Below are 27372 nucleotides of genomic sequence, written 5' to 3'. Positions count from 1 at the left end.
ACACACACACACACACACACAAAAGACACATAAATGTTGCAAGGGTGTCAACTGTTTTGAAATAAATGCCTGCATTTAATAACTCCCCCATCTCTTTAATTTGTAGTTTTAATGACATCTTGGAGAGGGATGGAAATCCCATTTCTCTTTGTTAAGAATGCCAGACAGACCAATCAATAGAGTGGTGGAAATGGGAAAGAATGACAAACTGATGTCATGGGATGGCTAAAAAACTTGGTTACACATTTTAGTTTTTAACAGTAGTGACCAGAACAATCAAAGACCTATTCACAGGACCCTTTTAGCATGTGAGTAACTTGGGGAAAATTTGTTCTTACGTTGATTTCTAGCCGCTTCAACTTTCAGGGTGCTTGTCCTGTGCTTCCACTAGGATTAGGCTTTGGACACACCAGTAAATATTGCTTTTCAGACATCTGCAGCCATATTTCAAATTCCAAACATTGCCTCTGTTTTGTAGGCATCTTATTCAGGACTGAGTCAAAGTCAGGTAGGGAAGCACATTTCATGAAAAACATCACCCTAATGAAACACACATACCCTCCTTAGTTTGGCAATTGTCTGGGGAGGCCTGCATTCAAAGTAAGAGCAGGAAACACAACATAGAATTTGACTGGGTTTTGTGACATCACCCTATAGCCAAATCTGATTGACTACATAGTATAGTCAGGAAACCTATTCGGAGTGAGCATCATGCTTTCTCTCCTCACTCGGATTTGGCATAATGTGATGTCATTGTGTTGCTGACTATCAATGACTATCAATCATGAGAGCAATTTAATGTTGTGAATTTTATGTTGTGAGCCTGAGATCTATGGATGAAGAATGGTATATACGTTTAATAATAATAATAATAATAATAATAATAATAATAATAATAATAATAATAATAGGATTGTCTGACGTAGAAACCTTTGGTTTTCAAATAAACTTGCACTGAATCTGTATATCAGGGGGTAACAAGCAATGAACGGTATGTGAAAGCAGGGGGTTGTGAAACACACCCTTTCACCTTGAAATATTTTCATGGGTGAGTTTGGGGCAGCCTTACTATACTATATTACAGCAAGCACAGGGGTCAAAACACAACACTAATCTTACCAGCAACTCAGTAAATGGGATGCTCATTGTACGTGGTTATGCACAAACATCTGGACCTAGCACATAATAGGAGAGGGCTGCTCATTCTGTAAGCAAGCTAAATAAAGCAGATTTTCCATATACATTGTAGATATGGCAAAGGTCAGGAGAGCTGAGCTATCCAGTATGCGTTCCAATTTATCTATGTCACAAGGCTAAGCCTGCAAGATGGCTAGAGATCAATATTTGTAGTCTGACAGATAAAGCCCTTTCACCTCTAGGTCATCAGTTCAAAACCAGCCTGCATCAAGAGTGACCGAAGGCTGTTACAATCTGATGAGTGTTCAGTGGTCTATGTTAATTACATTTGGCTGACTCCACCAGACCTCATCTGAGAGACTAGCATCCCTCTTGGGTGCTGTGACATTTGGAGAGGGAGGCCAAGGGCAGGTGGGGGGCGGGGAAAACTACAGAGAGGGAGAACAACTGAGCCCTCTATATTACATCTGGTCCCTCTGTGTCAGCTTCCAATGTTCCATTTCCCTGTTCACGCACTACAAACGTCTGAAGATATAATGCCAGAATGTGGTAATGGCCATCAACCTACACAGCAACGAGGCAAATTCATGGAGGATAAGACTATCAATGCCTACCAGTCACAATGGCTATATGTTGGCACCAGGATCAGACAGAGCATGTACTAGTTGCTGGGAAATAACAGCAGGAGAGGGCAGTTGCCCTCATCTCCTACTTATAGGATTTTTAAAGGTAAAGGTAAAGGGACCCCTGACCATTAGGTCCAGTCGTGACCGACTCTGGGGTTGCGGCGCTCATCTCGCTTTATTGGCCGAGGGAACCGGCGTTCAGCTTCCGGGTCATGTGGCCAGCATGACTAAGCCGCTGCTGGCGAACCAGAGCAGCGCATGGAAACGCCGTTTAACTTCCCGCTAGAGCGGTACCTATTTATCTACTTGCATTTTGACGTGCTTTCGAACTGCTAGGTTGGCAGGAGCAGGGACCGAGCAACGGGAGCTCACCCCGTAGCGGGGAATCGAACTGCCGACCTACTGATCGGCAAGTCCTAGGCTCTGTGGTTTAACCCACAGCGCCACCCGCGAACCCACAGCGCCACCCGCGAATAGGGGCATCTGTTTTTAGTCACTATGGGGCGAAATAGCGCTGGACTCTACAGGCCTTTGGTTTGATCTAGCAGGGTTCCTCTTATATTCTTAATGGCCATACACATTCAAAATGGAAGGACCACATTTCATAGTTGACCCTGACTTCTGGACATTACAAAGATGTGTGTGATTTTAGCCGTTTTCTGGATATTGAATCTTAACATGGCAGACCCTCCAACTGTCCCTATTTTCCAGGGACAGTCCCGGATATACAGAAGCCTTCCCGGTTTCTGATTTGATCCTAGAATGCCCCTAGAATGCCCTTTTCCTTAGGATGTGTCTATTTTCATCAGAGAAGTGCTGGGGGTGGGTATGGAGTTATGGGACCCCCGTGCCAAGGAGATAAGTAAATTACAACTTTTAGAAGACATCTGAAGGCAGCCTTGTACAGTATAGGGAAGTTTTAAAATGTTTAATGTTTTATTGTGCTTTTATATATATTGGAAGCTGCTCAGAATAGCTGTGGCAACCTAGTTAGGTGGACGGTGTATTATTATTATTATTTATTGCATATATATAATATATAATATATAATAGGTAAAGGTAAAGGTAAAGGTACCCCTGCCCGTTCGGGCCAGTCTTGCCAGACTCTAGGGTTGTGCGCTCATCTCACTCTATAGGCTGGGAGCCAGCGCTGTCCGCAGACACTTCCGGGTCAAGTGGCCAGCGTGACAAGCTGCATCTGGCGAGCCAGCACAGCACACGGAACGCCATTTACCTTCCCGCTGGTAAGCGGTCCCTATTTATCTACTTGCACGCGGAGGTGCTTCCGAACTGCTAGGTTGGCAGGCGCTGGGACCTAACGACGGGAGTGCACCCCGCCGCGGGGATTCGAACTGCCGACCATGCGATTGGCAAGTCCTAGGCGCTGAGGTTTTACCCACAGCGCCACCCGCGTCCCTCTGATATAATATATATAATATATAATATATATATATTATATATAATATATATAATATATATATTATATATAATATATATATAATATATATAATATATATAATATATATAATATGGGATGGTCATCCCAGTTGCTGTACCTGTAATGGGGATTTGATCTGTAGTCCCTGGAGCAAAGAAGACAAACAGAACAGCCTTGCAGATGCCCCCCCCCTCTTGAGTTCAATCAAGAAGCAGGGTGGGGAAAATTGAGGATTCTCTTTTCCCGCCAAAAGAGTGTTATAAGTTTTCAGCCTGCCGGGCAGAAACAAGTACTATCCCATATTCCCTAGGGATGGGGAAGATGAAGAGCAACACCATGCGTTGCCAAGTTTCAGCAAGAGGGGGGTTCTTCTGGCAGCTGCAGAAGTGGTGAGGTGGCAGGGGGCAGAAGAGGGGGAGGCACATTCCTGTTTCTCCTCAGATGGCATGTTGGGGCACCCTTGGAATTATAGGATAGTGCTTGGTTCTGCATGGCAGGCAAAAAGCCTCTAATGCTCTTCTAGCAGGAAAAGAGAATGAATCCTTGATATTTTCCCATCCTGGTTCTTCATTTCCCCCCGGAGAATTTTACCAAGCTTCCTACAAGTGAGCATGGAGATAAACCGTGCAAACGCAGCTCTCTGGCAAAAGGGAGGAAGATGATAAGAGACAAGAGCTGCGCTGTTTATACGTCAGGACTTTCCTCAAGAGAGTAGAAGTAAAAAATAAAAAAAAGGAAAAATAAGGAGGCCTTCTGGGGGAGAAGGGCAGGAAAACAATGTCAGGAGGAGGGTGCCCGGTTTATAGAGCACCCTCCCTGGATAAACAACAACAAGCAGTCTTATGGCACCTTAAAGCAGTGTTTCCCAACCTTTTTTGGGCAAAGGCACACTTGTTTGATGAAAAAAATCTCGAGGCACACCACCATTACAGCCCCGTGACGTCAGCGCGCAGCGTCACGCCGGGAGGGACGCACAAAAGTGTAAGTTTCAATTTTTTTCCCTCCCCCTTGCTGGGGAACCTCCAAGCTTTGGGGGTGGGGGGGGGAGGAGGCAGCAAAGCGAGGCAGGAAGGAGAGCGCGGCTTGGCTGGGTGAGCTTTGGCAGGGGCAGGGAATGAGAGCCGCAAGGCGGGCGCTGCGGACAGAGGCACTGCCCGCCGAGCTCGCAGGCAGCCAGGCAGGCAGACGGCGAGAGCCCCACGCTGGGCGGCCTCTCCTCGCCGCCGCCGCTCCACCTCTCGCCGCCCGACTCGCCCGCCTCCCTCCAGGCAACATCTCGCGGCACACCAGGCAACATCTCGCGGCACACTGGTGTGCCGCGGAACAGTGGTTGGGAAACACTGCCTTAAAGACTAAGAAGTTTACTACAGCATAAACCTTTGTGAATGGGTGCTCACTTCATCAGATACATAAAATGTAATCCTCAGGTGGCAGCTATGATCTTTAAATTGCCACAGGATGCTGCAACCGACTCCACAGAATATCCTCTCAGCAAGATAGGGATGTACCCACTAGGTTAAAAAACCACTGTTTTCATCAAGACTTTTCATTATTCTAATACAGAGTGGCAAACCCGTGATCCTCTGGGATGCTGTTGGACTACAACTCCCACCATCCCTGACCATTGGTCATGCTGGTTGGGCATGATGGAAGGTGGACTCCAACAACATCTGGAGGGCCACAGGTTACCCATCCCTGTTTTAATTTCTAATTTTGATCAGCCATTACTGAAAAATATTATCCCTTGTTGACCCTCGCCTTTCTTTCATTCTAAAGAACTGTATTAATAGGTTTGCAAGATTTAGAAGTTTATGAATGTTATTGTTGCAAAAAGCTTGGGAGGCTGTTATGTGGAGGCAACAAAACAAACAGGAAAGGGGTCTCAGCGCCCCATGCAGAGAGCGGCAATATTTTCTGTCTTAATGTATGGCACTGATTTAGAGATACATAGGACGTGTGTTTCCTAAAAGTACAGTGGTGCCTCGCAAGACGAAAAGAATCCGTTCTGTGATTCTCTTTGTCTAGCGGTTTTTTTGTCTTGCAAAGCAAGCCCATTGACAGATTAGCGAATTAGCGCTATTAGCGCTATTAGCGGCTTTTAGCGGCTTTTAGTGGCTTATCTGCTGATTGGATCAGCTGATAAGCGGCTTAGCGGCTTAGAAAAAGGGGGGAGGGGAAAAAACCAGCAGGAACTCACAAGACATTGTCGTCTTGCGAAGCAAGCCCATAGGAAATTCGTTTTGCGAAGCACCTCCAAAACGGAAAACTCTTTCGTCTAGCGAGTTTTCCGTCTTGCGAGGCATTCGTCTTGCGGGGCACCACTGTACCGTGAAAAGCTTCGGAGAGGAAGTTCTCTCACATTGATGAACAAAGATTACTTAATAGCTAGAATACTTGCACCTCACAGGGAGAGGGTGCCAATATTTTGCATAAGGAGGCTAGACAGAATGGCGTTTTTTTTAAAAAAAAGAAGAAACCTCCAATATGACCAACTCAAGTAAGTCATGGAGGCAAGCAAGCTGGAACCACCAAAGCAACCTTCTAAACAAAATCAATAAACGGACTTGATTTATGCCCCACAGGCATTTCACTAGCTTGTCATGAATATGAAACAGAAGTCAAAGAGGCTACTCAGGAAATTACTAAATGCACAGATATGCTTCCTTCCGAGCCTATATATGCCCTGTGGGCATCTCCACAGACAGTGGCGGAGCCAGCTCAGAAATGCTCAGGAAACCATTTAAGACACTTTTGGATGGGGTGCATTTCCCTTTTGTGAACAGTTTCCTTCAAGGTTATCAAACGAGATTAAGGAAGAAACAGGGTCCCCTGCTTTATGAAAACAAATGGATGGAGAGAGAGAGAGAGAGAGAGAGAGAGAGAGAGAGAGAGAGAGAGAGAGAAGAGAGAGAGAGAGAGAGAGAGAGAGAGAGAGAGAGAGAGAGAGAGAGAGAGAGAGGAAGAGAGCCATACCAAAGTAGATAAATAAAATTTGATTCCAACAATTTAAAAATATTGAGCTTATTTGCAGGCAGGGCTTGATCTGAAGCCAAGCTTACCAAGCCTATTCCAGCTGGAGGATGTCTTAAACAAAATCCTGATAACTTCTGTGTTGGCTCAGCAGTACCTGTTAGGGTCTATATAGGAGTCAATGAGCTCAGATGTTCCACTGCAAGAACTCTGCCCTGAGATTTATAAATGGTTGTGTGTGTTTTTAAGAGCATCTCTGAATATCTGCAGAACTTATTTCCTCACCCATTTATTGATTTGATTACATTTATCTCCCACTTCACTGAATTCCAGGGGGTCACAACTAGATGACCCTTTGGGTCCCATCCAGCTCTATGGTTCCATGGTTCTATTATCTATGACTATCACCAAAGGGCAGGGGTGGAATGACTGGACATTCAAGTTGGGTCTGATACTTGTCATTTCCTCCTTTCAAAAATGATGGCTAGGAAATATCAGATGTTTTGGCTTCCACAAGAAAATGCTTTTCACTTAGAATTTGAATTTTTGAAATCTCCATTCCAATTCCAAATCATTAATGGATTGGGCAGAATTCATTGTCTCTTGGTCTCAATTATGTAAAATGGGGATATAATGACGGTCTTCCTCAAAGAGGTGGCCGTGAGAACAAAGGATGTATGCAACAGTTTGCCACCTACCATCTTCCTTCAAGTGCCTCAAATACAGGTGCGTCTATGCAAAATTCAGCAGCATTTTTTATTGCTATCAGTACTCTGGGTGCTTCCAGGTAGATGTTTATTGTGGGATCAGTGCTGCTCTTGCATGCAAGTTTCTTTGCAGAGTCTGCACAATGTCCTCGGCATTAAAATGTCACTATCCCCACCCCGATTTAATCAAGATTTAACCTCCCTAAGGAAAAATCAATAAGTTAATAACTCTATCTGTTTGCAGTAGCTAAAAAAAACTATTTTCAATGTGAAGCACCCATCTGGAAGCATATTATAGTCTGCCCTAATCTATAGGCCAGGATTGGGAAAATTCTGGTCTGAGGGCGTAATCAGGCCTGGGATAAGTCTCAATATGACCCGCGAGGCCAGATCCCCCAAGCTACAAACACCTGATGTCATCTGTAACATCAGGTGGCAGACAGGTAAAGACGCAGCTACCAATGCACAATAGGGAGCCTTGAAGTGCACTCTCAACTATGTATTGACAAGGGAGGCTCACTGTCACTGCCAATCAGCTAACTGGTAGTGAGGCAAGCCAGCTGGGATTGGCTATGCTATGGAGTTTCGCCCGGGGTACTCCACAGCACAGGCAATCCCAACCCCACCTGGCTGAGATTGGATTCTTCTTTTTAGTGCAGCTTGTGGTGCTACAAAGGGAAAACGGGTCATCTGCCATCGTAGTGATGTCAGGCAATTGAGAGGTGGGCAGACCAAAGCCCACCAGTCAAAATGGCCGAATGAGAGTAGGGAAACAAAGATCCCATCCAACAACCAGATTCTGTTCCTCTACTCTACTCTATCCTAAAGCAGCATGGCCCAGTTTATTAATCCACTTTCACTTATTCCACACTGCTTTAGCAGGCTAGATGGACCGTGAAATGAATTCCTACCATCCAGATCAAAGGCGGATCTAGGGGAGTGCAACCAATTCAGTTGCACTGGGCGTGGGGCTTCTGGGGTGCTGCAGAAGGTGCCAAAACCATGACATCCAACGGAAGGCAAAATTCACCACTGGATTATGGCACCACACAGGGCGCCACTGAAATCTGAGCCGCCAAGGTCCGCCTCTGTCCAGATTCCAGAACAACACAATCAGAGAGTGACAGAGACCAAAGCACACCATGCTATGAATCACCGATTTCAATAATACGGACATTTCTTGTTGTGCAAGCAATTTGAGATGTGGGTCAGTTCACACACACAAGCATACATCCCTCGAGGCAGGCATTATTATATCCCGTGTGACCATCCTTGTGTAGTGCATGTCACTGTGGTCTGCAGCAACAAGAGGAAGCAAGAGAAATTAGGAATCCTTGAAGTTGTTGAGCTTTGAAAATTCAGTCACAAGTTGCTGAGATCTAAACTCCCCAGAAAGATATGTGGGCTGAAACTTCGTCATCCGCCAGCTTTTGCTTTCCCTAAATTTTTCAATATGGTTATTAAATCAAATACATGAAAATTCTTCCAGAAATCAAATATTTTGGGGGGACATACAGGAATTGGAGGTGTAAATGCGAATTTTCATTGTGATTACTTTTAATTGCATGTTAATGCAGAAATAAGATGGAACAGAGTTATGGATGAGCACATGTGGAAATGTCACAGATTGAAATAGACTGACTGTTCCATCCCTGCTGCTATGCATCTGATATGGTATTGTTCTCTTGTGTGCGGTCAGACTGCCACAAGGAAATGCTCGTGTCATCATAACATCATTGCTTGGTCCCCTAAGGACAACTGAAATATCCTAGCCACAAATATTACATATGCACCTTGATGAAGAAGGTACGCATTATCAAGGAAACATGTAAAGATGCACCTTCAGATGTTTTATACAGAACTGACTTTGAAGATTTGCTACTAGACAGAGTCATGCATTTTAAAAGCAGAAAGCAAAGCACAACAAACTTGCCACCAGAAATTCTGCCAGCACAAGGGGAACCTCTGCTTCAGTTGGTGCTGAAACATAATTTTAAATGTTTAGAAATGAACACAGAAATAACTTGAAGGGCAATAAGCCAACGTGTTAGCTGCACACAAAAGCATTGCAAATAACTACTAAACCTGATCCTTTTGTGTGTTGACTTAGAAGACACACCACTGCGTTCAACGGAGCTTACTCCCAAGTGAGTGTGCACAGGATTGTAGGCTTAGCGTTATTATTACCAAATGTTTCTTACTACTTTTTCCCCCTCTTCTGGTTTAGCGTGCAATTAACACATATACTACTTCCTCTGTGTTAACAGCCTTAGGAACCTTAGGCTGTTAATAGCGCTAGCCATGAATGGGCTGAGTGGTTCAACATTGCTGCTTGTATCTTTAAAATGACAACGCACCACAAATTTACAGCCCTTTTAATTCCTTTACGGTCGCAGGCCAATTGTACTGTGACCCATCAAAGTCAGCAAGATCTCATGGCAAGACACATTATTGCCAGATGAAGTTATATACTCCACCGCTTCTCACAAAGCTGGTTGTAAACTCAGATCCCAAATTTATTTATACTGGGCTCACATTGCATCCTTTTGATTTTTATTGGCATCGCTTTGTAGCTCCTTGTTGCCTGGCAATATTGTTAGGAGCAACCCTAACAGCAAATGCATTTACTCTCAAATACATAAGAATTCAATATGGTGCGGAACACCATATGCGAAGCTCTCAAGAACTGTGTGTGACAGAGCACTAAGTAATTAGAGTTTCTTCAAAGTTAATCACCAGGCCTAACTAGTAGCTTGGGGAAATGTTATTTAATTGCCTTGTTTAGTGCTCATCACACTTTTTTTCCTCCCTAGAGTTTGCTTTGTACCAAGATCCTAACCCACTCACACTAATTCTAGCACAGTAGACAATCATCTTTCCATCCATCACATGTGTATCTCACTTTTCCTTCCAGTTGCTTAGAGCAGCCTATGTAAGATTAACACTGTCTCTTCTCCTCACAGATCAGTAAAGTACGCTGGGTAAAAGAGAGTGAGAGGCTGACCCAAAGTCACCCTTCACAACTAGTTCAAGTCCAAGAGCAAGGCTGCATACACACCACACATTTTAAGGCATATATTCTGCCCCCAAAGAAGGCTGGAAACTGTAGCTTATGCCTCAGAGAGCTACGATTTCCAGCACACTTAACAAACCAGTTCCCATAACTCTTTCTCTTGTGAGGGGATGTGCTTTAAATTTAGGGCATGCACACAGACCTAGATTCAATCTACGCCACAAAGGCCCTAAACAGGTCTGCCATATTTCCAAGGTACTATAATTAGAATTGCAGTTATGGGGCATGAGTGTTGAATAGTTGGTGCAGCTAGGACTGGACCTCAGGGAGCCACAGCTCAGAGGCTCTCTCCCAGTAGAACTACTCAGGGAGAGGGTGAGTGGGAATTTGAACCTGAGTTTCCCTGGTCCTAACCCATACTCTAACCACTACAACCTGCCGGATAGGGGTTTTAGATAAACCACAGAGCCTAGGACTTGCCGATCAGAAGGTTGGCGGTTCGAATCCCCGGAACGGGGTGAGCTCCCGTTGCTCAGTCCCTCCTCCTGCCAACCTAGCAGTTCGAAAGCTTGTCAAAGTGCAAGTAGATAACTAGGTACTGCTCTGGCGGGAAGGTAAACGGCGTTTCCGTGCACTGCTCTGGTTCGCCAGAAGCTGGCCACATGACCCAGAAGCTGTACGCTGGCTCCCTTGGCCAATAAAGCGAGATGAGCGCCGCAACCCCAGAGTCGGCCACGACTGGACCTAATGGTCAGGGGTCCCCTTTACCTATATATCATAAAGAAGGTGATGAGACTGAGAAAGCAGCAGGGAGTAGTGTTGCTATATGTCCAGAATTTCCCAGGCATATCCTGGATTTGTCCTTCAAAAACAGTGTCCGGACAGAATTTCCGAGGATCGGTTAAAATGTTCAGGGAAACCTAGGCATATGGAAACCCATGTCAGAAAAAAACCATTTGTGTCCAGGTTTTCACTTTTAGAAATATGACAACCCTAGGGAGCCTCTGTTTCTGTGCAGCCAGCTTCACTAATGGGTTGCTATCACAAACCACATCTCAAAAGAGAAGAGGAACAGGTTGTATATCAACACAAGATGAGATCAAAGACAGCTGGCTTTGGAAATGTCCATAAATGGCCTAGTAATTCAAGGTGTCGCCTGAGCAACTGTAAATGCAAACTGATCTGACAGTGAGTGTAACCTTGGACTGGATTAAAGGTACCGCGGCATCTGCAAAATAGAGGTTCACTCCGTACCTTTCCTTAAGCTCAGCCACCTGCACAGAAGGTTAAATCGTTCCAAAACAAGGACAAATACCAGGAATCAAAATGAGATGGGGCTAATCTTGTCATTTCTCCCTGACAACAGAAACTGGAAACCTTGGCCCTCCAGAAATGGTTTATCTCCAACTCCCATCAGTTCCAGTCAACATGGCAGTAGTCAAGGACGATGGCAGTCAATAATCCCACAAAATCTTAGAGGGCCACAGGGTCCTTGACTTACAGCAATGCTGTGATCACAGCCGCCACTTACCTAGCAAGGCATTGCGCCCCTGGTCATCAGGCAGAAATCGCTTATCTACGGCACACACTAAAAGGTGATCCGGTAAGTTTGGTGACTTGGCGCCAACCAGTAGAAACCCTGAAGGCACTTCAATTGGGTCGTTTGAAACCGATGCTAATCTCAAATCTTTACCAGCCTGGCAGAAACCTGGAGGAGGAAAAACAGCAGCACTATTTTAATCAAATCATATACCGTAGGTTATGTATGAACTGGTGGAATAAATTATACTCTTAAGAAAAGGGAAAGAAAAGAAAAGAAAAGAAAAGAAAATAGCCAAGGTGTTTTAAAGAAATAAATTCCTCTCGGAACTGTGGGTCCAGGATAAAATTAATAAATCCCCACTGAATATGCACGGTTGCATCTACATATCTCTCATTACAGTCATACCTCGGGTTGAAGTAGCTTCGGGATGAATATTTTCAGGTTGCGCTCCGTGGCGACCCGGAAGTAACAGAGAGCATTACTTCTGGGTTTCGCCGCTCACGCATGCGCAGACGCTCAAAATGACGTCACACACATGCGCGGAAGCAGCAAAACACGACCCGCGCACACGCAGTCACATCTTACATTCACTTCAGGATGCAAACGGGGCTCCGGAATGGATCCCGTTCGCATCCAGAGGTACCACTGTATTTTGATTCAAAGTGTAAAGGGGTGAGGGATTGATGCAGAAGTACAGACAGCAAAACTGCCTAAGCTGTACAAGTTCAGAAACAATCCCATTCTTTCCTTACAATGTAACACAGTGGAATAAATTAACAAACGAGAGGGGAATATTTGCATATGCATTTTTAAAGGAAAATGGCTCCAGTAATAGTGTGTGAGTGATGTGGGAATAGAAACCCAGCCAGATGGGTGGGGTATTATTATTATTATTATTATTATTATTATTATTATTATTATTGACTCTGGTCACCCAGAGAGAGACGGGTGGACAGTCGCTACGAGAGAAATTCTGGATCATATTGTCTGAAGATTTGTGCATCACCTTTCGCAAAACAGTAAGCAGGAAGTGGTAATAAGGTTAATATAAGCAAATTCAGCATTCCAAAGCGGGTAAAAAGCTGCAGTGGTGAAAGCACATGGGAAGGACAATGGCAAGGATGAGGGACACACTGAGCGGCATTTTTCCAAACATATGCAAGGGCCATCACGGGAAAGTTAGTACCCAGTTAATGAGGTCCTAAATTTCACACAGAGAAACCAGGAAATGGAGCAACAACCGAGAGACAATAATTGGCGAGACACTGGAATGAGGCAGAGGCCAAACCAACGGCATGTGCTCTTTTCGGCGCCAGATTGCACAAAAAAGGAGCTGCTACAGACATGCCCTGAAGCACATCCTTTTTTTAAAAAAAGAAAGAAAAGAAATTAGTACACATGGATACTAGATTTCTCAATAAATAGCAAAGTGCAAGTGACAACATAAACATGGGACTTCAGTAGGCTAGCCGGTCTCAGGACTCAGTCTAAGGTGGCAATGTATCCTATTTTACAGTCCTCTTAGCTGAAGAGCTGTCAGGTCTAATTCCAGTTTAAAGATGAAGAATCATAAGAAGAGAGAACCAGGAATTGCCCATCAAAAGGGAGCCCCTGGGCAGCAAACCAGTCAGGCGCATAGGTTACCTGCTCAGTCTTCTTCACTGTGGTGAGATGTATTGTATTTCTATTTAAATTGTTTAAAGTAATTATTTCTAAATTTGCATCTGTGTGTATAAATTAACATGTGCAATTTTATATGCAACTCAGGGCTTCTACTTTTTGCAGTGTACATGTGGCATCCCGTCCAGAAGGAGCTAAGTAATTTTCAAGTCAAAAAGGTGGACACTGAATTAATTGAAAATAAAGACTACTCTTTTACTTTATAGAAAACAACTCTGGTATGCAAATGCTCATTAAAAACGAATATCTGAGCTTACCATTCAAGATACCCTAAATTTCTCTGTACATCATCCATAGATGTTCTGGAATGTGCCATTCTGAGTCATGTTTTGCTAACAATTATACAATAGTATCTCCATTCTCAAACTGTAAAAATCTCTGTTCGGATTAATACTTTCTTTAGAAGTTGTAATAATACCAAACATTTTAAAACAAGCTGACCCAAACAGATTAAAAGCAATCCACAATTATTATCATTTTCCCCAAAATCTTATTATCCTAAAGGTGCTTTTTCATGCAAAATTCAATCTGCAAAGTTCATTGTGACAGCCTATTTTTCACTGAGGAATTCTGAGCAGGACCATTTCAGACTTCAGGTGGGGGCTCACATAACGGAATGTTACTTCATAAATAAAACTCTAAGTGCTACTCTGTTGAGTGAAAATCAGGGTGTAAATAGAAGACAAGTGTGATAATCTTGGGGAGAAGATTAGACTAGAACCACTCTCTCTGACTTTGCTATGTGGAGAAATAAATGCACAGCAAGATATTCAATCATGGGGGCTTCCACTTGCAGTCCCAAATAGCACAGCCTAAACATCAACTAGGCCTCAGAATTAAGCATGGATCCCAGTGAAAGCAGCAGAAATGACGCAGTCCTGATTAGTTTAAGTCCACGACTGAATGTAGCCATGCCTAAGGCTTGCTGGATTGAACTCTCGGGTTTCATTCTGTGTGAAAGGATCAACTCTTAGTCAGGCGTGCCAACTCTGTGGGGCTGAAGCCTCTACAGCCCTCCGCCATGTCCACTGGGAGAAGGCTCAGCATCCCCAATCTTGAGGGAGTGGAGAAGGCCTGAGGGAATGTCACCCCGATGCGGTGTGGCCTGGCGGGATGTCGGCCCGGGCGCAACCTGGCCGGCCTCTCCTGATGCAACAGTCGTCATGTGCAACTCGGCGCATGTGCTCTCAGTCATCGGTGTGAAGAAGCCGCTTTATCTGCGTGCACCTCTAAAAGTGCCACCCAGCTGTATGAATTTCTTACCGTCAGTAGTGCAACCACCTTCAGGAGGCGGCTTCATCTGATAAGTGATAGGGGGGCTGCTTGATTCTGAACTTTCCTCCTCTTCCTCTTCTTCCTCCTCATCTTCCTCATTATCCACTCTGTTGCCTGCTAAAAGGTATCGTGAGCACAGTCACCAGAGGTCAGGTAAATGGTGCATTCAGATGAGAGGAAATAACGTTTCTCCCCCTTTATCAACGAGAGCTGTTTCGCAATTTCAGCCGCAGATACCAAGCTTCAAATACGGCAGTGAGGACTGCGCTGAGTTAATGAGCTAAACAGTAGCTTGAAACAAATCTTAGGGCAGCTTCCGACTTTACAGAAAAGCAGGTAAATAAAGGGAACAGGTGTGAGTTTGGTGTAAGAGAAGAAAAGCACCCATAGCATTTCCGGAATAATAAGTCACTCAACTCACAATAAATGACATGTGAACCTCCTCCATCAAGAGACACAGCATGTTCATGTGATATGAAAGTGGCCTGTGATTTTTGAACCATGGTGACTGTCTCACAGACGCAAGGAATCAAGTCAAGCTGCAGTTGTGGAGTGACAAACATGGTTGTGTGAACTCACAAGCATCCCAAGGGGGCAGGGGCGAATCCACCAACTTCCCACCTAAGGTTATTGGGAACTGGTCCACTATATCTTGTCCTATACGATTTACCTGATCCAGTGGAGCAGGACTAAGAAACACAGAGTCCAACAGAACCCTGCTTCCCTCATCCCCACACCAGTGCAAGATCATAGGAACATGTGAGGGCAGAATGAGGGGGTGCCGAAAGGAATAGGAGATCTTGGGCGTGTTTCCCATATCCGCTTCCAGCCCTGTCCTCCATTTGCCACGCAAGTTGCTTGTGCAATAATTCCATGGCACTGAGAGAGGAGGACTGTCTGGGATATTATTTTATTATTTATTTCCTAAAAGTGACACACCATGTGATTGTTGTTGTTTTTTTAAAGGAAGAAAACCTTCTAGCAGTTTAGAAAAAAAAGCTAAAACAATAAACTCAAGAAAAATTTACAACAGTCCTTTAAAACATGCAAAAGTTAAAATGCTAAATCAGATTAAAAAACATCTCAACTTCCCAAGCTTGCTAGTTAAAGTAAAGGTAAAGGGACCCCTGACCATTAGGTCCAGTCGTGACCGACTCTGGGGTTGCGGCACTCTTCTCGCTTTATTAGCCAAAGGAGCCGGCGTACAGCTTCTGGGTCATGTGGCCAGCATGACTAAGCCGCTTCTAGTGAACCAGAGCAGCACACAGAAATGCCGTTTACCTTCCCGCCGGAGCGGTACCTATTTATCTACTTGCACTCTGACAAGCTTTCGAACTGCTAGGTTGGCAGGAGCAGGGACCGAGCAATGGGAGCTCACCCCGTCGCAGGGATTCAAACCACCGACCTTCCGATCGGCAAGTCCTAGGCCCTGTGGTTTAACCCACAGCGCCACCTGCGTCCCTTTAAGCATGCTAGTTAGGCTTGTCTAAATGTAAATGTGTTTAGCAGGCACTGAAAAGAGTGCCGTGAAGGTGCCTGCTTGATATCAATAGGCAGGGAGTTACAAAAGTCTAGGTGCTGCAACATTAAACGATTGTGAAGTTCCCATTCACTATAATGAACGCTTGCACTGCTTACACTCACATTGGGGGATATGAGGGATGAGGACAATTGCACAGCACTGGATCAAGGCCCTCAAATACTCAAGATGTATGCAAACTATGATTTTGAGATGCCTTTGGTGTATTCATAGTACCAGCGTAAACCAATATTTGTAGATCAGCTCTTCAAAACTTCAATATACATACACAACCCTTTAAAGGGCAGTCATTATAAAAGCATGATTATTTTTGTCCAGAGCTGCATTAAGCTCTGCATGCTTTGAGGCACTGAGCAAACTGGGCCAGATTCAGATGACAAATAAAACCTTGCTTAATATATTCAGTTAGGTTACAGCTATTGATGTGTTAAGTGTTTGAATTAAACATAAGGCATACATTAAGCATGAAGAAAGCACAGGTTCGATATAAGCCACAGAGAATTTAGTTAACTTGGTACGAAGCAGTCACATAAATTTTGACTACATGCCAAAAGGAAAATGGCAGGAAAATCTATGAAAATAACACAGCTGCCCAGCAAAAGCATCCAAGCAAAGATCACAACCACTCTGAACATCAGTTGTTTTGCTGAGCAGCGTAATGCAAAAGAAAGACATTGCCTGCGGTCTGAAGTCTAGGAGTGCCCTTTTGTTCCAACGGTTTTGCCTGAAAAGGCTCAGAACCAGACTTCATGGCAAACAACGATGGCAAGCACAAGTCTATTTTATTATTGTACTTTCAGCCTGCAATCATATAAATAAAAGAGGCAGACTACAGAGGAAATTGTTGGGAGAATATAAACAAATACTGCCTCTCCGTTAACTACGCAATTTTTAATTTATTATGTCTGTTTTCAAGAGGGCAAGAACACATCCCCTCTCGGCCAATGAAATAAATGGTTAGCTAATGAGAATAAAATCGGTCCAGATATTGATTTTCGTGTTAGGCTGCGTATACAGGCACACCAAAAATCACCTGGCTACAGCGTGGACCTCTCAAAAGCACTAGAATCCAACAGTAGAGTTGGAAGGGACCTTGAGGATCATCTAGTCCAACCCCCTGGGCTATGGAGCTGTTCCATATGGGGACTGAACCTGCATCCTTGGTGTTATCGGCACCATGCTCTAACCAACTGAGCTATCTCACCCAGCTATCTGCTTTTTAAAAATGTTGGATACGCCCAAACTCTGTTCCTGAAACTCTTCTGTGATTGCCCCTAGACTCTGCCCATCTACCAGAAGTTTTCATTTCAAGAATTGGCAGTATTTTAAGTCCAACTGATTTCAATAAGAATTAAACATGTGCTTAAATCCCTTCCAGTGAAATCAATGGTTTTCTAAATTACTTTTATGGCTGGGTTGTTCTCATTATTATTTTGCTCAAGGTTATTACTCCTACAAGCGTTAACTGTCTTCTGGCCCTTTAATAACGAGAAGATGATAAGGTGGGACTAGAAAGACCACTACGCTATTCCGCATAGCGATGCCCTGGCATTTTGTGGACATTTTATTTTATAATTTTAAAAACTATTTGTGAAGTATGAACACTTCCTTCCCCCCTCTCATGGAAGGGCACATTTTGCAACCCCCTTGTTATTTTTGTAAAAGATATGGCAAACAGCCTACCCCTTGGAAGCAAGGCTATTCCCATATTGCACCTCAATAGGCTATCATTCTCCAGCCACACAATAGCAATTAGGCAGTATTGCCAATGGGCAATTTATACACATTTTAAATGAAATAATTAAATATTTTTTCTGCCCTGTCGGCGTGCATGCTTTTTAAAATAATAAAATAGTAATAATAATAATAGTAGTAGTAGTAGTAGTGATAATCATCATCATCATCTGGATAAACGCACTTAGTTCTTGCTATACACACACACACACACACACACACACACACACACACACACACACACAGAACACCAGTATTAGGATCCAGTGATTTGTTAAATCCATTAACAAGTGTGAAAAGAGTTCTTTTGTTTTAAAACAAAGACCATGTTCTGGCAGCATCTTCTCCCAGTTGATGTCATAACCCATTTTTGTGACATCAGACTTTGTTGAAATCTAAGGTTCATTAAATCTAAGGTTTTCCATGTGGGGAGCAAGCAGTGGGAGCAGATGGACACTTAAACAATGGTGGTTTTTTTTTCTCCATGCAAATGAAAAAGTCCTTGTTCAGCTTGGAAGAAAGGAAGGAGAGAGGGAAATATGTGTGCAATGGCCACAGATTTGTTCCTAAATAGGATTTTTCCATAGGTGGTGAGTAGCTATATCGTTCAAAACTATTTGAGTAATATTTCAATTATGTTTCAATCCAATTGCCTAAAGACCCCGCCATATTGCACTGATAATTATTCTTTCCACGCCGTAATTAGACTGCTTTGAAAGGAAGTGTGCTCATGAAAAGAAGGTACAAAGGAAATGCCCTTCAAGCCAATAAAGAGAGACCAGCAATTAACAGGAGGAAATAGTTGCACCAGAAGAATAATGATGCCTGCATACTGTCAGATCCACAGAGGTTCCTGAAGTTTAGCAGTAAAACAAGTTGGCTTGGTGGGTGGTGAAGTGATTCCAGTGACTTTGCTTGGGGGATCGGAATATCATGTTTGAACGCTTATTTATTCATCATTTAATCAACTTTCTGTTCCACCCTTCCTCCCAAAGCAGCCAAGGACAGCAAACAATAAAACAGCAACCACCGCAACAAATAATAATTAAAAAAATTACAAACCATCAAATATCATTTCAAGGTTGCCAGAAACAGTTATTTTCCAGCCATCAAATGCCTAGGTGAACAGGAATGTTTTTTATTTAAAATTCCAGTGTTAATAACGAGGGAGAAAGATGCCCCTAACCAAAGAGGACATTCCATAAATGGGAAACAACCACCAACGAGGCTCTGTTGCAGGTCAACACCAACCAGGCAGCACCCAGTGGTGGCTCTGCCAACTTTGTGTTGGTTGTGGACTGAATATTCAGGATGATCTCTCGATCATTAAAAACAAAACAGGCTCAATTTCTACTTGAATAAAAATGTCAAATCAATGTTTCTTACCTTCTAGAGAGGAAAGCTGCTGTTCGGCTTCCAAATACAGCTGTGAAAAAACCGGCCTAGGAACTAAATTATTGGACCGGAGAGAAGCCTCAATGGAATTATGCAGCACTTCTTCAAAGCGTGTGGTCTTGAGCTGCCCAGCATAAGAATTCCCCATCTTCTTTGCAGTTTGAGGAGGGCTTGTTTTATTTATTTACTATTCCACATGAAACAAGAAAGAGAAAGAGAAGAGAGGAAAATCAAGTTTTGTCCTCACAAACTAAGGAAACCACTCAGAATGCCAAAGAGACATCTCTCCATGAGTTTGACATTGTTCTTGACAGGGCAAAGATGATGGGCAGTTGGCAGCACTCACTGAGCAGATCCTGCAGGTAAATGACAGGAAGTTACATAACTTATAGCTTACATAAAAATAAGAAGCACAACATCATTAAAAAAAAATACTAATGGAAGATGTAAATGTAATTACTCTGACAGGCTCAAAAGGGCATAACAGCAGCAATCAAAACATTTAAACTGAAACAGATTTGTAAAAGGACTTTTGTCTGGTGCCAAAAAGATATCAACGCATGCACCGGACCAGGTAAACTTCCCTAGGAAAGCAATGCCAAAGAAAGGAGGCTACCACAAATAATGCCCTCTCTCTGATCACCTCCTGCCTTACCTCAGAGGGTGAGAGTACCCGTAGAAGTACCTCAGAAAAAAATGCAGGCTGATGTCGGAGTCAGTTCCACTGAATTCAGCGGGTATTTAATTCTGGGTGAATCCAGATGCCAGATTTAACCTTCCGTTGCTTAAAGCTGTGTTTCCCAAACTTGGGTCTCCAGCTGCTTTTGGACGACATCATCCCTAGCTAGCAGGACCAGTGGTCAGGGATGATGGGAGCTGCAGTTCGGAAACAGCTGGAGATCCAAGTTGGGGAAACACTGGCTTAAAGTCAGACTTCAGCCGAGTTCCCATGTGCAGAGGCATCATTTAATTGTGTCCAGTTTCTTTGTGGACTATATATCCCACCTCTCTCAAGGCATCGTCTGATGACAGCCATATATCAAGGGATGACTCACATCTCTGAAGGAGCCATTCCAATATTGAACCCCACAGGCAAGACTTGTCATGCTGCCTCACATCAGCTCAAAACATAAGGCTTGCCAATGAAACTGGCCCACCCATTCATACACAGAGTTCACAGGTGATGAATGATTGAGCGATGAGCAATTGGCTGGCGTGCACATATGTTTGTGCAGAGCACCCTGAGACAGATTAGTGCCTGCTGGCTTTAATTTCCTGTTGCACTTTCTTCAGGCTTAGGGGGTTCCTAACAATAAAAACAAAATATAGTACACCCAAGCATCTGATTATCTGACATATTATTTTGCTGTTTGGAAAAATGAGCAGGGCACTGGCACAGCGGAGCAAATAAAAAACAAAAAAAATCCCTATTTCTAACCATACGAGATGGTTGCTTGCATTTATACTGTGGAAGCTAAGGTCTCGAAAGCCCTTGCAAATCTCTTGTCACCAGTATTGGGTGACAGCTACAAGCTGGTGACCCTGAATGTGCTAAGTGAGTAATAAAATGGGCAACAGGAAGCGTGACGTGATGGGCCTCGTTTTCTTGTGCTATTGAACTCTTCTAGATCTGCTGCTGCGCAGACTGATGCCTTTCAGTCGCTCACAAACACAAGGGGGTGGCACAGGTTTCAAATGTCTGTGAAATTCCAAACAATGATCAGAAAAAATACTGGCAGGCTCTGTTCAAGAGGCTCCATGTTAACAGGAAGTGAGAAGGGAGGGTGGTCAGCTCTGCAACCTAACGTCTGATGACAGAACCCGATCATGGTGCTATTTGTTGCATTTAAAAAAAAAGAATTCTACAAAGGGAAGTAAGAGAGAGCTTGAAGAGCAATTTAATTTGATTCCTGCATTGCATGAGCTTGGGCTAGATGACCCTTGGGTTCCCTTCCAGTTCTACAATTCTATGACTTAGTGAAGGGGATAGGAAACGAAAACCGCACTGGAGCTCATCAGCAACTCAAAGAATAAATCTACCCTTCAAAAAAGCAGTTTAGGATAATACACCAGAGATCACACAATATTATTTTGCAGGAATGAAAGTAACTGGCAGAGTAAGTGAAGAACGAGATTTTGCAAGGCGAAGAAAGGGGTTTTGAACTGAAGTTCAAATCAGATTTTGAACGGAAGTCTCTATGCTGTTCCTAGCAGACATGGAAGCCAAATTCAAGTTCATTCATCACCAAGTTTGGTCACCCCCTCATCCACATTTTTAAAGGCAAATTGGATTGCCGTTTTGGGCCGCCTCCTCAAGCAATGACTTTCCCCGAATAACCCTGGGAACTGTAGTTTATTAAGGGCGCTGTGGATTGTAGGTCTGTGGTAGATTAACTACAGTTCCCTGGACTCTTTGGTGGAAATCACATCCTTTCAGTGAATGGCATATTTGCAGCCTTACAGTGCAGTTGTAACATACGTAATGCTAAAAACCAGAGTTCACAGATTAGAATCTCAGACTGAAGGAACATTCTGGTCATATGTAATGTCCTTAATTAGGGGACACGTCTCCTTGCGTTTCTGATGAATGTCCCTTGAAATACAAAGTATGTTTTGTCAAATTATACCAGGAAGCCTAAATAACAGAAAATACCTCCTCTTATGCACACAAACACACACCAAAATAGCAGCAATGCTTCAAAAGCACCCAACATCAGACACTGTGAATTTTCAAAGTGGAAGCGTTACTAATGCAGAGTGAGCCATCTTTTGCCTTGAAGTGAGGACTGTCAGTTCCCAGACACCCAGCCATTGTGTTTACTCTTTATTTTGTCCCTTGAGTCGTGGAGAACAGCTCCCTAATCCAGTGTTTCCCAACCACTGTTCCGCGGCACACTAGTGTGCCGCGAGATGTTGCCTGGTGTGCCGCGGGAAAAATTAAAAAATTCGAAAGTTTTTTTTTTTAAGTCAAATTTTCGATTGGGGCGCCGTCACTAGATGACCCCTGGGGTTCCCTCCCTCCCTCCCGCTCTGCGCCTCCCTCCTCCTCCTCCTCCTCCTCCGGGGAGGCTCTTCCTGGCTCTCGGCCAAGGCTTGGCGGCTGCCACTCACTCACTCGCTCGCCCACCCGTCCCTCCATCCCTGCACCCGGCCTCTCCCCCTCCGTCCCCGGCGCGGGGGCTGCCGGGATCCGTAGTCCCCTCGCCCTTGGGCTCCGCGCCCGCGCAGGGTGCGCGAACTACGTTTCCCAGCGTGGCCTGGCGGGCCGGGCGTTTTGTTTGAAGCGCTCTTCTCCCGGCCATGGAATGAGCGCAGCGGCGGCGGCCGGGCGGGCAGGGGCTCTTCCGCACAGACCCCGCGCAGCCTGCCTGCGCCCCCGCGGAGATCGGGCGGCAGGATGGAGCCCGGGGATCCCCGCGGAGGCGGAGCGGCGGAGGCGGAGGCTGCCCCCCAGGTAGGGCTGCGTCGGGGGTTTTTTATTTTTGCAATGCTGCATCCGCGCCGGAGGGGACGCATCGGACCGCGGGGAGACCCCTTGGTGGGCGTGCAAGGCAATGCATGCGTGCAGGCGTTGCATGGAGTGCAGTGCAATGCAATGGCAACGCGGCGCCCTGCATGCATGCATGCAACTTCCACCGGTGCTCCGGACTTGGCAGGTGAGGGGGGTCCCCAGTGGGCGGCAGAGAGAGCCGGGAGGGTGAAGGGGAGCCGGGGGGGAGCAGCGCTGCTCCCCGAGCCGAGCCCGGGGGGAAACTTCGGCGTCGTTGCGCCGGGTGTTGGAAGCGGAGGCTGGCGGGGGCCCCTCACCTGCAAAACCTGGTCGCCTCTCATATATTTCGTGCATTGCATTCATCGCCCGCTTTCTCCTCCAAGGAGCTCCCGGGGGCGCGCGTGGTTCTCCCCGTGTTATCCTCGCAACAACAGCCCTGCGAGGTGGGTCAGGCGAGTGGCCCAAGGGAGCACCCAGGGATTGTCCTGGCCAGGTGGGGTGATTTGAACCCTGCTCTCTGCCCGGTCTTCGTCCTCATTTAGCCCCCACATGTGCATGACTGTGCATGACTGAGGTTTTCCCCCCTCGTCTTGGCTATGGTGTGAGTCTGTGCTGTTAATTAATGGGGTTCTGCCTTCGGAGAAGATGAGCCAGCCCTCAAGGAGGTGATTATGTAATTTGCTAGCAATTCATGCCCCTCCCGGCGTGACGCTGCGCGCTGACGTCACGGGGCTGTAATGGTGGTGTGCCTCGAGATTTTTTTCATGAAACAAGTGTGCCTTTGCCCAAAAAAGGTTGGGAAACACTGCCCTAATCAATTGGCTGCAAGTCTGGAACAGAAACAACACTGCAGGCTAACGCCTAATATATGATATGGCAATAAATACATTAGGCAACCGAGCTGCATCCTGTAAGTGTCTTTTTCTTCCTCTCCTACAGGAAACACTGTATTCTAATGCAGATTTCTTCTGCTTCTTAACAGGATCTCATAAACGCTGCAGGTGTTACTTTGGAAATAAAATAACTCTGTTAAGTGTCTCTAGCTTGCATTTCTCCAGGCAGTGTCTTTTAATGCCTAGCTCAGATCCCAGAGTTTTAATGCCTAGCTCAGATCCCAGAGTTTGGCTGCCATCCTGGAGCTTGTTTCTGCCCCCCCCCCCATCCCCTTGCTTCGTCTGCGTATTTTGGAAGAACTTAGTGCCTCTGAGTTAACAGACCACAATCAAGTTGTGTTTGAAAGAATGGCAAACTTTAAATAAGTGGAGTTTGTTAGGCAGGAGGGGAAAGCGAAGGAGGCGGTGTTAGCAAATAAAAATAAGGAGGGAATCATTGCAGTTATAGTCCCGAGGAGAAGAGGAGGACTCACTTCCTCAGTAATCTCCTGTGTATACTAGCTTTGGGACTCCAATTTCCCAGAGCTTGGATCCGAGGCTGTTTTCCTAAATTGGCTTTGGCATTACCCGCATCTGCGAGGTGAATGTAAAATGAGCATTAGCTGGAAAACGTGTGCTCAGGTTAATATCTCCCCCCCCCCCCACTATTTATAACCTCCAGTTGCACACTATCAAGCTTGATTGCAAGGTGTGGGTTTTATTACACCACTTGCAAAAATGCCCCATCGGCACTGGAGAACATGGGTCACACTCCGTGGGCAGGGTGACATTTTCACATCCCACAGGTTTTAACCGTGCATTGAACCCAACTGGATTTAAGTGTGCTTGGCTCTGGGCGAATGGTGACCACTAGCTCTTTATATTTAAGTTTCACTGTCACGGTGCCTCTTCATGACCTTAAGACTATATAATGCTAAAATGGACGAGTAAGCCTGGACTCAATACGATACGACTTACTACTAATTAAATGTACTTTGGATCCCGCTACGTCTTGATATTGTGATGCTGAGGATCTGTAACTCCAGTGTTACCAATCCAAGGAGCCTGTTATTTTTCCAACCCACACAAAGGCACAGCTCCTCTGCCTCTGGAAACAGCATCCCAGGTTCCCAGGTTCTGCTGAACTGTTACGCTTCTTCACTGGGCAGTTGGTATAGCAACTTCAGTGCAGAGTGTTTGCTTATGTAGGCTTAAAACATAAGGTCAAATCTCATCTAGGCTTTAACAGTGGCTTCTGGAAAGTCGCCCTCGGTCTAGACACCTTTAAAAAAGCATGAGGGAATAAGGATGACCTGCCTCAGAGCACGAAGCCCCACAGAGATGTGATCCACACTGGGATAAAACACAGGCTCAAGAGGCAGTGGGAAAGTGAGCTGGGAAGTCCCATTGAACTCAGCAGCAGGGCTTACTTCTGAGTAGAAAGCTATACAGGGTTGCATTCTCAGTCAACTACAAGGTAGCAACTGGGAATGCATGAGTTTTGGGGGGGGGGACCTGAAATATTAATCATGTGTTTTACTTTATAAGCTCTTAAGGCACATAATAATAACAACTTTAGACCTTTCCTCTAGCAATGTAGACTAGACTTTTAATAAAGGTCTGGAGGCAGGAGGAGAGGGAGACTCTGAAAATTAGCATTGTGGCAGGCAGGTCTTTATCGGGGGGGGGGGGGACAGAGCATAATCTACACCTGTTAAAAACAAATACATCTTCCTTAAGGAGCACTGAATTGTCTGCCTTTCTGCCTTCCTTCTGTTCTTAGTTTTCTATTAATAACTTGCATACAAATTCAAGATGAGGACCATGCTGATACTAGCTCGATTTAAACACATCACTCCCATAATTTCTAGCACTTACCTTATGACTGTGTATGCTTTTAGCGGCAGCCGGTGTACTGAAATCCAAGTAATCCTACTTCTAAGCAAAGCAAAGGTGACCTTGAGGTATTAGTTCCTCCGACAAGCACCTTCCGCATCCACAAGGTACATTGATACTGTAAGCATTCCTATTTGAAACTGATTTAGCCATTTCAAACTCCACCCCTACACACACCTCCAATAATCCTGGGAACTGTTTCACTGAGAGAGTGTTGAGATTTCTAGGCTAAGAGGTCCCCAACGCCCTGACAAGACTCCCATTGGCAGGGAAGGAAAACAGCAGTTTTCTGCTTCTGCAGTTTAGACATAGAATCATAGAATTGTAGAATTGGGGGGGCCATCTTCTCAAAGCATCAGGACCAAGAAGTAGATGGTCACACCTTCCCTAAAAATAGTTTTTAAAGTAGCAAAAAATACCCAGGTTTTCGAAACTGGGAAAACGTTCCTTTTATAGAGCCAATTGCTCTTGGAAACCCGAAACCAAAATTGTACAAGGACAAAGTTGGGGCTTAGAAACAATTTCCTCTATGTCAGCTTTCATCTTGTCTCATACAAATCTAACTCCAGAAAATTGTTGGTGCAAAAGGAGGGAGCTTATAAAAAGTAAATAAAATCCAATCAAGGCATTACTTTCTGAACATGTGTATCGTGAAATGAATATTCCCCTCATGCATTCTGTCCTTTGAAAAGCCTGTGTTTCTTTCCTATGACATGAAGCAGAGCTAGAAAGCAAGTAATAATTCTGCGAGCAATGGTTAAAGAGATGTTATAGGAAAGCATATTTGAAACAATGTTTCTTATGCCATTATAACAAGGCAGAAGCGTGAGAATAATCGTAATTCTGGGGAAAAAAGATGATGGCATTATGAACTTCAATAGCCCATGTAATTAAGTTAAGGATGGGCAGAGGTATCTGCAGGTAGACTATAGGACATTTCCTCAGTAGACTACCTGAAGCTTGCTGGTAGCTGGGATTCCTGAAAATAATGTAGAACTACATAGTCCTTGGTTTAAGTGACAAGCACTTATATTCTCAAGTCAAGAGTGCCCATTCAGGACCACTTAAAATAAAGCAGTTATGTTCAACCACTGAGAAATACCAATTAGGCACTCTCTTACTTTGTGATTTTAGAACACACTGTTGGACCACAGGGATCCAAGTAAAGGAAAAAAAAGAGGCCACAGAAGATTGGGAGTCAGCCCACACCAGGGCTAGATAACGTAGCTCTTCACAATAAATCTCACCTGAGGGGGGGGGGGAATCTCAGTGACACAAGAGGAAGAAATAAGCAAATGTTCCCAACATAACAAAAAAAAAAACCACTATACCTTACACAGCTGAGGTGTTCAGGCTCCCAAAATTATGTCCCTAAGTCAGCCTCGTGATTTGAATCATCGTGAACTGAGCACTGCCAGAGCACTTGCAAAGGTGGCTGATAGCTGCCAACTCCAGCTCTGCTGGAGTTTGCCTCCCTTTGATTCAGAAGAGAGAGCCTGTCAGCCTGACTGAGTAACCCTCTGGAAACAGTGCAGTGTGTGTGCAACTGAACACTTGGTCAGGTCATCATGACACGAACATTCTTCTGTGACAGCAGAACAGAGGAAGGATTCAAAGCTATCTCTGTTATGTTCTGTGGCCACGACGGAAACAAAATAAGGGCTACACCATAACCCAGCAAGCTGTTCCAGAATCTTGTGGGTCCGATGGGCTAGATGATAAATGGAAGCATCCACCCACCCCCCCAATGTCTTATTAACACTGAAGTGTTTTGCTAGGTCATGTTGCTCCCAGTCAAGTACTTACCAGTCTGTCAGTCTGAGGTACTATTAACGTCAACAGCTCTCCCCCCCCCCCGCCCTCCCCAACACAGCCGCTATTCCCTTTTGGAAGGCAGAGGGCTGGACTTTGCACTGTACGGTTTCAAAAAACTAAAACTTCATTGATGCGAGTGTTTGTTTAAAGTGCTCTCTTCTTATAACATGGAAGGAAAGGGCTCCTGAGCCAGCTGACGTGTGGATCTGATATATAGTGAGTATCTGGTGTGAGAGAACCT

The 27372-nt window shown here is 44.7% G+C and overlaps 1 protein-coding gene across 14 annotated transcripts in view; it reads right to left on the bottom strand.

Moving 5' to 3' along the window:
- The window catches only part of GREB1 (growth regulating estrogen receptor binding 1), a 110089-nt gene that overhangs the window by 40056 nt on the left and 42661 nt on the right, over nt 1-27372 (bottom strand). For 11 of the 14 annotated variants that reach the window (XM_081188938.1, XM_081188948.1, XM_081188939.1 and 8 more), the window contains 3 exons: nt 19050-19245; nt 14378-14506; nt 11423-11599 (listed from right to left, as the gene is read on the bottom strand). In XM_081188938.1, the coding sequence (XP_081045064.1) occupies nt 11423-11599; nt 14378-14506; nt 19050-19206 (463 nt within the window). In that variant the 5' untranslated portion in view covers nt 19207-19245. Of the gene's footprint in view, nt 1-11422; nt 11600-14377; nt 14507-19049; nt 19246-25298; nt 25425-26647; nt 26839-27372 lie in introns of those variants that run through there. The other 3 variants (XM_081188940.1, XM_081188941.1, XM_081188943.1) reach the window with 3 other exon arrangements.

The sequence above is a fragment of the Podarcis bocagei genome, assembly GCF_964188305.1.
Source record: "Podarcis bocagei genome assembly, chromosome: 3".
NCBI lineage: Eukaryota > Metazoa > Chordata > Lepidosauria > Squamata > Lacertidae > Podarcis > Podarcis bocagei.
This window is presented reverse-complemented; position numbering and strand designations above follow the sequence as displayed.